The sequence below is a fragment of the Trachurus japonicus genome, chromosome 6, assembly GCF_045865225.1.
Source record: "Trachurus japonicus isolate A0001 chromosome 6, Traja_1.0".
Taxonomy (NCBI): domain Eukaryota; kingdom Metazoa; phylum Chordata; class Actinopteri; order Carangiformes; family Carangidae; genus Trachurus; species Trachurus japonicus.
Window position 1 is genome coordinate 21438839 of NC_140912.1, and position 14509 is coordinate 21453347.

A 14509-nucleotide genomic window follows, 5' to 3' on the forward strand; every position below is an offset into this window, starting at 1 on the left:
GAACGACTCGGCTGAAGCCTGAAACTAGTTTTTTTTTAATATATAACTTAAAAACTAAATAAACGTATAGAACTGAAGTGATTTCTACTCGTCAGTAAACCTGTTATACAAGAAGAAAGAAAGAAAGAAAGAAAGAAAAAAAACAAAAACTACATTTTCCAGCATTCGAGTGGTTCGATCCATTTAAATATTAACGACAGGAAAAGGGAGTTTGAGCTATGGAAGATCATTCCTGCCAGGAAAAGTACGGTAAGCAATCTATTGGAAAAAACCTGTTTTGATCTCATCTTATTTTGAAAATTCCACTTACACTATATGAATAACTGTGGATTTCTCTCTTTATACATGGAGCACATTGAATTAAGACTGAAGTAAGATTAAAAGGAATAAGGTTTTTTTTTGTTTTTCTCCGAGCTCTCAACCACATTTCATGATCCTCACCAGCACATTAACTATAAAATCTATAAAATGTCATTATAAAATATCAATCTCTATTTGTTGATGATGATTGAAATGTGGCGTAAAGCTCGATAAATCACTATTAAGGCTGGTTTTGTCTTTTAAACTCATATCTTTAAATTTTTTTTTTGTTTTGTTTTCTGGCAGTAATGAGCTTCCATACCGAGGGAATAGAAGCCGGTGTGGAAGGATGTTGATGCTTTAAAAACAACAAACGGGTTGTAAAGACTCAGTTCATCCTAAATAAGTTGTGTTTGTGTGTGTGTGTACAGTATAATATGTGACTGTCCCAAGTGTGTGTGTGTGTGTGAGTCTATAGGACTTGGTAGATGAGGTTGGGGTCCTGGCTGGCGGTCGGGGAGGGGGTCTGCTGGGCGGGTCCGGGGGCCGCTGCCGGCTCCACGGCGGCCGGGTCTGAGGGGGGGGAGGCGGGGCCGTCGGCGGCCGGCAACAGGCTGCTGGTGGTGGTGGCGGTGGCGTCGGTGGAGATTCGCTCCACGATGCTGGAGAGGCAGTCCAGACTGGAGACCACGGAGCTGCGATCGCTCTTCAGACCACCTTGAGGATGGAAAACACCGCTGTTAGAAACTTCACTTTTATGTCATTCTATGTTTTAACCCTTTTTATTACATTTTCTAAGTGTTAAAGTTTTATTTTGAATTTTATTGTTGCTGAAAATAGCAAACTTCTTTTTTTCTGATTCATTTTTAATTCAATTTTTCTTCAACTACTTATGTTTTTTGTTTGTTTTCATTTATTTTAAAAATGCAAAACATAAAAGTGAGCTTGGAGGCAAAGAATATTAAACTTTATGTAATAAAATGGTGGACGAAAACAACAAAACTTAATATCCCAATTTATGTTGTTGCATTTTGTATCACTGCTATTTTTAAAAAGAGAGTTACAAATTGAAATGTTTTTATTTATTTATTTTATTAGGATAAATGTAGGATTTTATGTAGCAAATACAAGCATCATGCCTCGAATCACTGTCATCATATATTAATTAACTTTTATGCCATCTAGAATGGTTATATTTATTAATATTGTAAAAAGAAAAATGTGTATGTTACTGTGTGATGACTGAATAAAACAAATATGACTATTCTTATTACTCCACAATAACATATGGTGTCATTATTATTAACTATAGGCTACAGTTTATCTTTCTCTCTTAATGTCCAGTAAAAGGCTAAAACAATAATAATAATATTGTACGTCTACTACATCCTTTAACACGTCTTAGGTTTTATTGGTTTATTGGGCTCATTTATAACCTGTTGATGCTTTTACAGCTCGGCCTGTTTGTTTTTCTCTGTTTCACTGTCACAGCTGATGGATGAATTAAAGTGGTCTGATGTGTCATTTACTGCAGTTTTTCTTACCGTTTGGTGTCTGAGAGAAATAAGAGCTGTCGTAACTTCCTCTTCTGTTGGACTGACAGCTCGGCCCGTTGAAATCCGTCTGAGGAGGAAACAGAAAGTAGGAATTAGATTTTACAACATCACAGAAACACAGATATCAGTTATTATTGATCATTATCAAATTATCTTATGAAACAAAAATTAATTAAAAAGATCAAGTGCTGAAAAAAATGTAGGAAATGAATCTTTCAAATAAAACAGCCAACATGCATTATTGACCTCACCTTATAATATAAATAAGGCCATTCACTTATTTTTCAAAATAAAACGTTTCTGTTTAGACATTCATCTTTTTACATAATTATAAACTACAGATTAATTAACTCCACATTTGTCTTGACATTCCTTTTGTAGTTTATCACCGTTCAATTGATAGAGACAGATTTTTGTTTTTAATGGAGTGACTAAAACAGACTTTTTTTCGTTTCTATTTACTGGAACATCTTTATATAATGAAAAACATTTTTTATGTTCTTATTAAATTAAGATGCAGCAACAAAACTAATGTGATTCAATAGAAAACAAAAAGTAGCCTATAATAAGTTTATTACTGAGTAAAAGAAAAAGCTGTTGATCAGAAGTGGCCTCGAGCCCTTTAGAGTAAAGCTGCTGTTACTGATGATTTCAACTATAAAACACCTCAATTACACAGAATTTACAGCGGGAAAAAACGAAAAACTTAAATTTGAACGAAAAATAATGAAGTTTCCCGGTTTTTTGGATCAAAAATAAGTGGAGAAAAGGAGGGAAACTCTGATAGGCCAATGATCGAATGAGCATTAAATCAAACAAACCAAAGTTAAAAGTAGCCTAGCTGAAACAACCTCAACTTCTCCCCCCTCCTCTGACACCTGTCGGTCCCTGAACTCACCATGCCGTCGGAGCAGTTGGAGCGCGGGCTGGAGGCGTCCGAGTCCCCGCTGTAGTGCTCCAGCACCGGGTAGAAGCCGTCGTCCTGGCCGCCGCCGCCCCGCAGCAGCGCCTGCAGCGACTCGATGTAGCTGATGGCGTTGCGCAGGATCTCCACCTTGGGCAGCCGCTGGTTGGGGTTGGCCGTGGTGCAGCGCTTCAGCGTCTCGAAGGCGTCGTTGACCTTGCCGAGCCGCCGGCGCTCCCGCAGCGTGGCCGCCTTGCGCCGGTCCGCGTTGGTGGTCTTCCGCTTGCAGGCCTTACAGGCCCAGAGCAGGCAGCGGCCGGCCTGGTGGTGCCCGCTGGGGGCGCGGACGTGCTCGTCGTCCTCCGCCTCGGCGTGGTGGTGGTTGTGGTGGTGGTGGTGGTGGTGGAGGTGCAGCAGGGAGGACGGGGAGGAGGAGGAGGAGGAGGAGGAAGGGGAGGATGAAGTGGAGGAGGAGGAGTCCTCCGGCTTCAGCAGGCCCACATGGACCAGCCGCGGGTCCAGGTCCTCGAAGAAGTGCATGTCGCTGGTGTTGAAGCACGGGTCATCATAGAAATCATCAGCCGCGGGGATGGGGAAAGAGATATCCGACAACTCCATGGTTCAGTCCCCAACACACCAATGAAGGAGAAGAAGAGGATGAGGAGGAAGAAGAAGAGGAAGGAAAATCCAGAGGAGCCGTGAGCCAAAAAACACAGAGGAAGAAGATGGAGGGTAGAGATGAAGAGGAGGAAGAGGTGGAGGAGACACTGAGTGTTTTCTGGGGGAATGTAGAGTCCTGTCACAAACTGTTCTGTCCCTCAGCTGTCGACCTGGAGGCTCTTATACCTGGGACAGCGCGGGGGGGCGGGGCCAGGGCGCCGAGGGCCCGGGAGGCCTGACCAATCACAGAGCAGCGGGAGGGGTTTACAACTTCACGGTAATTAGTGTACAATTACCCCTGAGAGGGCAGTAAGAGCGGGGTAATATACTGCAGCACACACACACACACACAGTGACACACACATGGTACATTAACACTGGAAACACACACTTAGTCATCACTCAACTACAACACACGGGGGTTTCTTTTCTTTTCTGGCTGAAATATGATGAAGAAAATGATAAAACTCTTAATAATTCAAACTTTTTCTGACATCTTTCTTTTTTAATGTTTTTAATGCAGTTTGTTCAAACTATAGACCCACTGAACCTATAAAAACAGATAGATATGTTGGTATAAAACTGCAGAAAGAATGAAAGAAAATTATAAAGTAATTGGAGGTATATTAATGAAAACAGACTAAAACTAGTTTATTTTGTATTTATAAGGATATAAACATTCGTTTTCACACACATCACAACACATTTTAAGTGTTAATGTGCATAAAACACATACACATGTGTAATAAAAGTGCATACACATTGTATATGCAACATGTACTGCTGTTTCACTAAAATATTATTGTAGATGAGATGTGTTATATGATGAACATGTTTTATAGACTGCTAATTAAATGTTTATCTATTGCCAATCAATTCCAAATTATAGGTTTTTAAAGTTTTGCACAATGTTGCATAAAACTAAGAATAATACATGTTAAAGGGATTTCATTTAAAATTCAAACACCTTTAAAATGTAAATATTGCACGACGAAGAGCAATTGATCATATTTGGGAGGTTTTTCTGTCCAAGTTGATGCAGACGAGCCGTTTTTCTTATTGTTGATGACGCAGAGCTGCAGAGACTCAGTGTCACATCCAAACTTAGCAGAAGGTCTGCTCACATTTCACATCTTTACGGAGCCAAACACCATTTTTAAAGAGCGTTAATACTGCATGAAAGTGTGAACGCAGTAATCAAGTTAAATGTCATTGAGTTTATTTATAGATGTGAGTGTTTCTCAGGAGGAGAGACTCACCTCCTCCTCCTCCTCCTCCTCCTCTTCCTCCTCCTCTCTCAGCTGTCATCATCACCACACAAACATCCACAAATATTTTAATTAAGTGATTTTCACTGAAACCTGCAGCAAAACTCCCAAATGTGTTGTTGTTGTGCAGCTGCAGTGGTAGAGAGCAGCAGCTGGAGGGCGCTGCAGAGCAGAGCCTGAAAACAAACTGCTTGCCTGCCCACTGTCTTGTATATGTGTGCCCTGAGCGCTGTCTCACAGGCCGTGGACTAAACACTCATCATCCTCTGCCAGTCCTGAGTGACAGATGGTTAGAAGCTACACTGTGTGGGTGCTTCAAGTGTCTCAGGAAATATTCAAACCCTGTACCCAAGGGATTATCACTATCAGTCTGACGTGATTGACAGGACGAACAACTAAATAGGCCTACATGTGTTTTATCAAAATACTGGAGCTAAACAGACTTTACTTTTATTCTTAGTTGAGAAACATTCAATAAAACTTCATCTTCTGTGGCTTAATATAAATTATCTTGAAGTTAAAAAATGCCAATTTTTACTTATTTTATAATACTTTTTTAACGTGAGACTCACAATCTGGACTCATCAATATGACACAATTGTACATTAGTAATATAGCCCACAAAAGTCATCACATCAAGTATTATATAGGCTATGACAGATTAAATCCATTCAAATACGTGAAAGACTTTCAATAACTCTGTAACTGCTTTGGCAACATGGCTTAGTTTTTGCCAACAAAGCTGTTTGAATTCAAGAGAGAGAAAATACAGATTGTTTGTTTTTCCAACTTTATTGTATAGTGCACAAGCCCAAACAAATAAACACTTTCATATAACAACCAAGTCATTCTCAAGTCCCAAAACAAGGCTGTGTCATTTACATGCTTAAGAATATTTGTATTTGTAGGAAGAGGCTACACAAGTTCACAAACAGAAGACGTAGAGTAGCAGTGTAGGCTTTGAAAACACACTCAGCTACAAATATAAAGTGCCCTTTACAACTAGCTTCATTTAGGAAACAGTCACATTATTTTCAAAAGAAATAATTTAGTCTGATAAAAAAAAAAAAAAAAGCAACCTCTGTACAGGGCTGAATCTCAACAGGTCTTTGGTATCGACAGCTACTAAAACACCAGTGCAGGTTGCAGGTCCTCTTGTCAGGGTTAAAACGTTTGGTAGAAAAATATGTTTAAACTCTTCACAGGAAAATTGGAAAAATACAATATTTCAATACAAAAAGACATTTGGAAAAAAAAAGTTTTGGTTTTGTTTGTGTTGGGTTGCCAGATTTGTGCTAAATAGCTGAAAACCACATGGACTAACCAGCTTGTTAGCAAGATACAACATGTAAATCAGAGCTTTGGAGTTGTTTAAGGGTGATTTTTTTTGATGAGAGAGTGATGAGAGAAAAACACACAAAGAAGTCACAACTTCACATTAGTGAACAGATTTCACATAATATCATAAGTGAGATTAATGTGACAAACTTTCAATAGTGTAAAATATAAATCAAACTCATCAAGTATACACATTTTCTCTTTTGATGCTAGGCTAGCCGTTCACCTTTGCTGCTTTTGCTAAGCTAAGCTAATACGTTGAGTGCTAACTTCTAATTTGTCCCTCATCAAACTCATCAAATAGACAGTCCAACAACTCTGAAATGCTCGTGCTCTTATGTTCCGGCTGCATTTGCCTCAAAAACAAACTCTGTTTCGTAATGTGACGTGGTGAATGTGCAGGTCACAACTTGTCCACGAGAGCATTTAGGAGTTGCTGAATTGTGTATTTGATGAGTTTGATGAGGGACAGGGATCAGTAGGCTACCATTCACCTCCATTGTGTCTCCCGCGCATCTCAAAACATTTAGCCTACGTACCCCTATGACTGTAGGGATTATGGCAATAGGCGACTTTCCCAAAATATTGAACTATCTCTAAGGTGCATTTGCCTCCTCTTAAGCTGAGCTAACACTTTGGCTAACCCCCCCTGGGCCTCATTTCATCTTTGTGCTAAGCTAGGTTAATATAGGCTCTTCTTTGGTTTCATTAACTTTCACAGTGACTCGTGTAGCCTCGGCTAATAACGAGAACAAACACACAGGATAGGCTAAAACATGAGTGACATCAACAGTTACGGCTGTGTTTTGAAAGTGAAACTAAACGATCTAATGGAGAAATTTATTAAACAAGCTAGGCTAACAGTTTCTAACAGCTAACAGTCTTTTTAAATCTGTTTTGCAGCTGTAGGCTATAGGTTAAGCCAGCCGTCCCATCCTGAAGAATGTTCACGTTTGTGTAAGTTTAATTTACTTTCCCTTTTGCTAACAGCTCAGGTAAGTTTTTACAAAGTGGTAGCTTGTTTAAAATGTAAATCAAATTTTGATGTAAGCTAGTTTTCATTTTATATTATATATTAACTATTTTGAGCTAGCTAAGATAGCTATAGGCTCTGTGCTAGGCTAAGCTAGGCTAAACATGACCTGCACATCTGTTCTGGACACAGGTGGAGATAAAACTACATCTCGACTTTGGGGAAGATGTCCGCCAAGCAAATTTCCCAAAATGTTTTTTTTATATAGACTATTTTTTTCTATTTTAAGAAAATTAACACTTTACTTCCTGCAGAGAAACACCAGAAGCAGAGTAATAGCTATACCAGTAAAGACTTCCTGTTCAGAGGAGCAGATCCATCATCTGCTGAGCTCCTCCTGCAGCTCATTCAGGAGATACTCCCCAAACCTCCCCGTCTGGTCGCCGGTGCAGCCCGCCCGCCGGCCGCTGGTCAGCAGGTCTCCCAGCAGCTTGATGCGCTCCACCCGCGGCGCCAGGAAATGGCTCTTCATGACGCTGGCGGTGTGCGGGTCCCCCTGCTCTCGGGCCAGTTGGTTCAGCTCCACCAGGACGGCGGCCTCCTCCTTCAGCTGGAGCAGCAGCAGCTCCAGAGCCGGCAACACGGCGCCCACGGCCTCGCAGCCCGGCTTCTGGAAAACCAAAAGATTTCACTTGTGCTCAGTTTGTTTTGACTTGAACTTTAGAAGAGGGGAAATAAATCTGCACAGAGCTGCTGAGTTCAGTTATTGTGAACACTGACGGACTGTGAAGCCACAATTAGCTAACCTGTTACCAGACACCCGCCATTTTTGTTCACAAGCCCAAAAATAATGCACCAAAAATAAAAAGGTTACTGTTCTTTAACCCTTTTGATTGCAGTCATAACCCTGGTCTCCTTTGAAAGCCAACTCCTTAAATTTTACAGCCAACAAGTTCAGCTGAGTAGAAGAGAAACTACAGAGGCAGAAGCACAGCAGAAACATACTTTTTCAGTCATTTTAGTATTTAAAAGAAAAAGAAAGAATATAAAGCCTGTGGTGGGAGCTCATGTGTGGGAAAACAACAACAGCTGTTGCAGTGATATGGTGATAAAATGCTTTACAATGAGATTTCAGATACTGAGTTGGAGTTTCCAAACGATGTAAAGACTGAGTCAGATAAAAATATAAACAGTCAAGAAGATGCATTTTATAAAGACTGCCCCAACCGCTGTCAATCAATGGTACAAACTTTCATCTTCAACAAACTGCCTTCATTTATTTAAACTTATCTAAATTGGACTGGATCAATTTGGCCGACACTGGGACGTCCCATCAAGGTGAAGTGCACGTCATGGGGGACGGATAAGGATAACGAGGTGTCCCAAAACGCTGCTGACTGGGCCCCGGGGCCTCGGCCCTGAAGCGATTTTGCACGACTCATAAACGTCGGGGTCGGCGGTCGGAGGCCACGCTGCGACACCCTACCTACCGCCACCACCGCCGCAAAACGCCACCGTTGTTGTTGTGGGCCATCTGGAAACGCCATCAGCCCTACTGTCCCCCTGCCGCAGCATTAATCTTGCCAATTTTCCGGAACCTGAGGTGGTGGGGGGTTATACACCCTGACGGGCTTATGGCCAGAGCCCGAGGGGGGAGGAGGAGGTGGGAGGTCTCCAGGGGTTTAACCTCCCTTCTCCTCTGGCCTCTTGGTGTCTTAACTCAAGTGCTCTCCAGAATGAGACCTCAGCCGTTTGGAAAGAAAGGAAAAGAAAAAGAAAACCCCGCAAGATAGAGAGAGAGAGAGATCCTTCATCCATCATATCAGGGGAAAACAGGTGATGATCTGTTAAAAGTATTTCTGGGAGAAGATCCACAATTTACTAAATTAGCTGCACAATATATAACACAATGCCACGGTACGAGAAAAGTGCACGAATGCTGATCAGAACCATTATTGATTGTCGTTTTTTATTAGCATATGTTTTATATGTAACAACTTGCAACAGTCAAATGATGCCCAATCTTACCACACACACACACACACACACACACACACATTATACTATATATATTTTAAGTTTCATGTCATTTAGACTATGTATAAGAGAGAGAGAGAACTTGATCAGCACACACGTGCATGCTCACACACACGCATAGGGTAAATTATTTTATGTATACTTTTTATTTATTTGTATATTGTTGTATATATTTGGTTCCATGAGTTGTATTGTGTCATTGATTCCTAATGCTTTGGCAACATAGTTCTTTTAACTGTCATGCCAATAAAGCGAATTTGAATTTGTGAGAGAGAGAGAGAGAGACACCTGCTCTGACAAAGTGACGGATGGCGCAGGAGGAAAAATAAATCCTGGGGTCCTGGAGGAACGTGAGCGTCGCTGCCGCGGTAAAACGAGAACGCTGTTACACACTGAGGCTCCTCTGTCTCACAGATAAAGTTCAAATCGTAAATTTTGTTTCAAAATGGATCCACAAATCAGATCTTCACACCGGATCATCTCTATGCCCCCCCACCCCCAGCCCCTCCCCCACCTCCACCCTCCAAGGACCCAGGAGGATCCATCCAACAAGCCCCCCCTCACCACCAACAATTAACCCAACAATTAACCCTTCTGCTGAAGTGAAGTGTCTCTGGGCAACAGATGCTCTTGACCCTGACCTCTGGCTGACCTCTGTGGACACAAACTAACCCCACTGACTCCAACACTTCACTACAACAATGTCCCACTTATATCTCAACTACTCAAGGTAATATTTTAGTTTTAACGCCTCTACATAAACCTGACTGACTTTTTCCGCAAAAAATCACACATTTATCATTGAAATAAATCATATATCATTGTAAAGTTGAACGCAACAAGACGGTAGTTACAGGTAGGGGTGAGTGATATAGGCAAAAAAAATATTTCTTTAAATTTTCCGATAATGATAATCTGACGATATCCTTAGAAATGTGTTTTTTTTCCTGATGGATACAGTGTTTTGGAACAACAGCTCTTGTTTATTTTCTATGAACTTAAAGGTCCAGTGTGTAATATGGGGGTGTTATCTAACGTTTAGATTCACTCTCTCGCTCGCACTCACCCCTCCCGTCAGTAAAGTGGCGGTGGTCTCTGAGGACAAAAAACCTGTTTATGACATGTCCGTTCGGGATGCCGTACAAACATGGCGGCGCAAGAAGGCGACACTCTCTAAGCAAGACCCTTGTTATATAAAAGAAGAATTATAAGGCTACGAAAACCAAACAGATTTTATTTTATAGCGATTATACACTTATAAATAAAATATATATATTCGTGGGTAGTATATTCAGATTTTGCCAATAAACCTTGACAATTATTACACACTGGACCTTTAAGCCTTCAACAGACTCCCAATTAAACTCTAGTGTGGAGCCAATAAATAAGTAAACACTCAGTTCCCTGCTCTGAGCCTCAGAGACGATGTTGTATTATGGTTGCGGCCGAGACTGTGACTGAACCCTGCCTGCTGATTGGCTGCGAATGGGGACTTTCATGCACCTCTCCTTTACCGTCTATGCACCTTCCGTTTGTTTTCTTTTCAAGGTAGAATCAATACTCAATGATATATCGTGCACCTCTAGTTGCAGGTTTGTATAAAACTAGATTTCCATGGTCTAACAAACACACTGCAGACATATTGACATGTTTCACGTTTGTTTGGCTCCACCAGAAACAAATAAACCAGCGTCATCTCGATCTCTGATCCGGTCTAACCATCTAACGTTTTTTTTCTACCTGGATGTCTCTGCCGCAGTAGTTGCCCCCCCTCTCTGCCACGTAGCCCAGCATGGCCTCCGTCTCCTCCTGCTGCTTCTGCGCCTCCTGGTGGAAGAAAGAAGCCACGCGAGGCAAAGAGACGTCGTCCCGCTCAAACACACTGGCCTGAAGGAGGAGAAAGAGACGGCAAACACATTTATGAATCAAACACAAAGTATCTCAGGTTCTGCTGCGTGAATTTTAAACCTTTTTTAAAAAACTTTTATTAATGAGTCCAACAACGTAACAGACATTCTGGGTTGAGGCGTTAACAGGTCAAAGGTCACGGCGTCTTATTTAAAACTCAGTGCAAACAAATTAAAGATTGTTGTTTTATATTTTTTTTAATTCACAGGACTGAACACCTGAGTCACATCAGGTTCCCACACATCCGCCCTGCACAGGTCAGTTCACCTGGCTGCTACATCCAATTACACACATGACTGAAAGAAGTGACAACGTTGATGTGATTCTGAACAGGTGTCACGTGTTCAAGTCAAATTAATCTGTCGTCTTTGTTGAAATGGTTTCGGCTTTTCAGAAAAAAACATACAATCTATTCTTTATTAGACATGAGTGTGAATTCTATGCAATATCGTCATTAACATAACACCTATCACTGTTAAATTCACACTATACTTTAAAAACGTCTTAAATCAATCACTTCTGAAGCTCATTTGTGTGGATGAAGGTCTGAATGTTGGTTTAAAGTTTTCCGCAACACTTTTTCCCTGGTGCAGAAATATTGATTTATCTATTCATCAGTCTAATTCATCCATTTTCTGTATGTTTGATGTCAAAAGATTGGAATAAGGCAGTAAGAAGGTAAGAAAAAGGTCACGGAGGTCATTTGTTTTTATATGTTTAGGCTACAATTTCATTCTTTCTTTGTTGGATTCATTACAACTCGCATGTGATGGAAATAAACATATTGAAAATCAAATTGGTTGATGGTTAAAACAAGTGAAACCTTTATGTTTTATAAAGTCATATTATAGATTTTAGAGTCTGATCCAAGTTTGTCTTCATTTGCTAAAACATGAAAACACTGAAAAATGTGTTAAACCCAATAACTGGTGTTTTCCACCTGCTGTGGTCGTTGATGTCCTTGTTATATCCTCTCAGTCTGATCTCTCACCCACACACACACAGTAAACTACAGGCTACATGTCTGTGGACTGGTGCTGCTGTAGTTGTAGTTGTGTGTGTCCTACCAGAGCCTGCAGTCTGTACGCGCCGTCCAGCAGCAGGCTGCTCACCCCGCACAGCGCCTCCTCCACGGCGGCCGGCAGGTTGTGTCTGGCCCGGCTGGTGGCCGCGGAGCTCCGGTGCGTCTTACACAGAGGCAGGCTGCTCTTTAACCTCTTTCCTGCGGGCTCAGCCATGATGTTACCACCGCCGCTGATCCCTCAACACAGAACACACTCAACACATACACAGTACACACACTCCTCAACGCACACGCACTGCGCAACAGAAAGCAGCACCACGCGGAGGTTCGATCACTAGTAAACAAGAGCCTCGCCAAACAAGCTGTGATGAAGAAAAGGCGTTTTGTGCAGCAGCTGATCTGAACCTTCACAGGAGGATAAATATAGACCGCGTGCATCGACTGTTTCCCGGTCAGCTGCTCAAGTTCATCCGGGGCGGCGGAGCTCAGAGCTGCAGCATGAAAACAGTAAAAGTTAGTGGAGGCAGGGGGATGATGAGACTGGATGAGAGCATGGCTGGCTACTGCAGAGAGACTGAGTCTGGTTTAATCTGTCAGATTAATACACGTCATGTTTCCTGGTAGAAAAGGTCAGATTTAGCTGCAGATGTTCAGAAAAATAGAAATAAAAACAGATCAACGGACATTTTTATTTGCCACATTAAAGTTAAAAAAGCTCATGAAGAAAAGGTGCACTACAAAAAATTGTCTTTAAACTCATCTCTTATTTTGAGAATTTGTGAAAACAACTGCAAATTTCTGCAGAAATCTTTCAAGACCTGTCAGAGAATCCAAAAGAAATTCAAAAACATGCCATAAATTTACAGGATTTATTATTTTATTTTATTGTTGCAATAAATTCACCTACAATTTCCACAAAATTAAAAAGCTAGAAGTCAAATCGCCCCTTTTAACACAAGTCAAGTTTAGTGCACTGTAAAAAAAAAAAATCTATGTTTATCAACGTTTTTCAAATTAAAAGTCCTCCTCAGCAGTCACATATAGAAACAGGGCAAAATCAACATTGGCATGAAAATATCTTAATTATTCAACATATTATTCAATTCACATCATGAATTGTGAATTTGACTCATCAAAAATGGTCAAAAACTCAGGATTTAACAGCAAGGTGTAGCCTGTGTGAAACTCTGGGCCTGTCCCAATATGCACACTCGATCACACTTACACACTTGGGCACTTGGCGTGCGCGTTCATGTTCTTAGTGTCAGTGCGCAAGTGTGTCCCGTTTCTCCAACGACTGAAAGTGCAGCGTGCTTGATTTGCACTTTACCCACACTTAAGGTAAGACCGCATCCGAGTGGTATTTGGCCAAGTATAAATCCCACAATGCACTACGGTGAAGTCCGCTGTCACCGGGAGCCACAAGCCCGTTTAGGAAATGCGATTGAATTAATCCCAATAAAATGAAATTAACTTTCTATCTCATAATTATGACTTTTAATGTCATATTTTATATTCATCATGCTCTGTTCATGTTTTTATTTTTTCGTTTTTCTTGTTTGTTCACGGAGTTGGGCTTACACATTTATGATTTGAATCTTGCGCATAGAGACACTTTTGGAGTAGATGAGACAGTGATCCAGCAGCACTGTTTATTAAAACAGTTGTTGCTGTGCTGTGTGTGAGTGTAGTAGTGCTAGTGTGCGCAATGGCACAGGCTGCACTTGTCAAGTGTGTCCCGATTGCTTTTAAATATCCCCCCACACGCTTGGCCACTTAATCCATGCTTGCACACTATATGCAAATATACGTTCCGCCGGCAAAACGTCACCAAAGTGTGTGCGTAACCAAGCGCACTGAGCCAAGTGTGGAGGAATGGGACAGGCCCTCTGTGTTTCCGATGTCGGCCATCTTGAGAAATAGAGTCTGTTTTTTCCTCCCCAAATGATCCTGTTTTCAATCCCAGTGTTTACATTTGAAATACAGTTTCCTGCTGCACTAAAACATCTGGACCAAGTAGATAATGTTCCACATGTTTATGCAACATCTGGAGACACAATGTTTGGTTTTTGGTTTGTAATACTGAATATTGTCTAATAATATCTGAATCTTCTCCTGTTCTCACCTCTTTGTCACTATTTATTTCTGCCTGTCCAGGTCCATTAGTTTTGATCCAACCTGCCTGAACCTGTAGAACCTGTTTCTCCTTTTTTTGTTTTTGTTTTTTAACATTCAGCTTCCTGTTACCTGTTTGGGACTTTTGAGAGGTCAACATGCTGCCAGGCCAGAACAACCTCCTCATCAGTTGGACCGTCTGTGTCTCTGTGTCTCTGGTTGAGCGTCGGCCTCCTCCTGGTTCTCCCTCCTCTCCTGTTTCAGCTCGGCTCCTTGAGGCAGTGATGATGAGTGACAGGAGGGGCTGGTCGCTCCCCAGGGGGTCAGCCGGGGTCCAGGAGGGAAGAAAGACCGGCTCCGTGGCCTCTGACCCCGACCCCCCACCACCTCACCTGGGCCGGACCTCACTGTAACAGATTGCAGGAA

At 41.6% G+C, this 14509-nt stretch overlaps 2 protein-coding genes across 2 annotated transcripts; both read right to left on the reverse strand.

Annotated features, from left to right (window-relative positions):
* Nucleotides 1-489: 489 nt before the first annotated feature.
* myod1 (myogenic differentiation 1) lies at nt 490-3577 on the reverse strand. The gene is made up of 3 exons (XM_085779782.1): nt 2755-3577; nt 1845-1923; nt 490-1017 (listed from the first exon to the last, which is right to left on the reverse strand). Exons 1-3 carry the CDS (start codon nt 3376-3378, stop codon nt 773-775), a joined length of 948 nt encoding a protein of 315 aa, XP_085635908.1. The 5' UTR covers nt 3379-3577; the 3' UTR covers nt 490-772.
* A 3569-nt stretch (nt 3578-7146) lies between these two features.
* Nucleotides 7147-12370, reverse strand: LOC146986131 (ferritin light chain). The gene is made up of 3 exons (XM_085779783.1): nt 12012-12370; nt 10777-10923; nt 7147-7669 (listed from the first exon to the last, which is right to left on the reverse strand). Exons 1-3 carry the CDS (start codon nt 12180-12182, stop codon nt 7379-7381), a joined length of 609 nt encoding a protein of 202 aa, XP_085635909.1. The 5' UTR covers nt 12183-12370; the 3' UTR covers nt 7147-7378.
* Nucleotides 12371-14509: the final 2139 nt, after the last annotated feature.

What these genes read in the sequence shown, in the direction of transcription:
- myod1 (XM_085779782.1), bottom strand. Translation starts at nt 3,378, where the DNA reads ATGGAGTTGTCGGATATCTCTTTCCCCATCCCCGCGGCTGATGATTTC. An exon ending in CCAACTGCTCCGACGGCATG is followed by an intron (nt 1,924 to 2,754) that starts GTGAGTTCAGGG and finishes TTTCCTCCTCAG; the next exon opens with ACGGATTTCAACGGGCCGAG. An exon ending in TTTCTCTCAGACACCAAACG is followed by an intron (nt 1,018 to 1,844) that starts GTAAGAAAAACT and finishes TCCATCCTCAAG; the next exon opens with GTGGTCTGAAGAGCGATCGC.
- LOC146986131 (XM_085779783.1), bottom strand. Translation starts at nt 12,182, where the DNA reads ATGGCTGAGCCCGCAGGAAAGAGGTTAAAGAGCAGCCTGCCTCTGTGT. An exon ending in CGTACAGACTGCAGGCTCTG is followed by an intron (nt 10,924 to 12,011) that starts GTAGGACACACA and finishes CTCCTCCTTCAG; the next exon opens with GCCAGTGTGTTTGAGCGGGA. An exon ending in ACTGCGGCAGAGACATCCAG is followed by an intron (nt 7,670 to 10,776) that starts GTAGAAAAAAAA and finishes TTGGTTTTCCAG; the next exon opens with AAGCCGGGCTGCGAGGCCGT.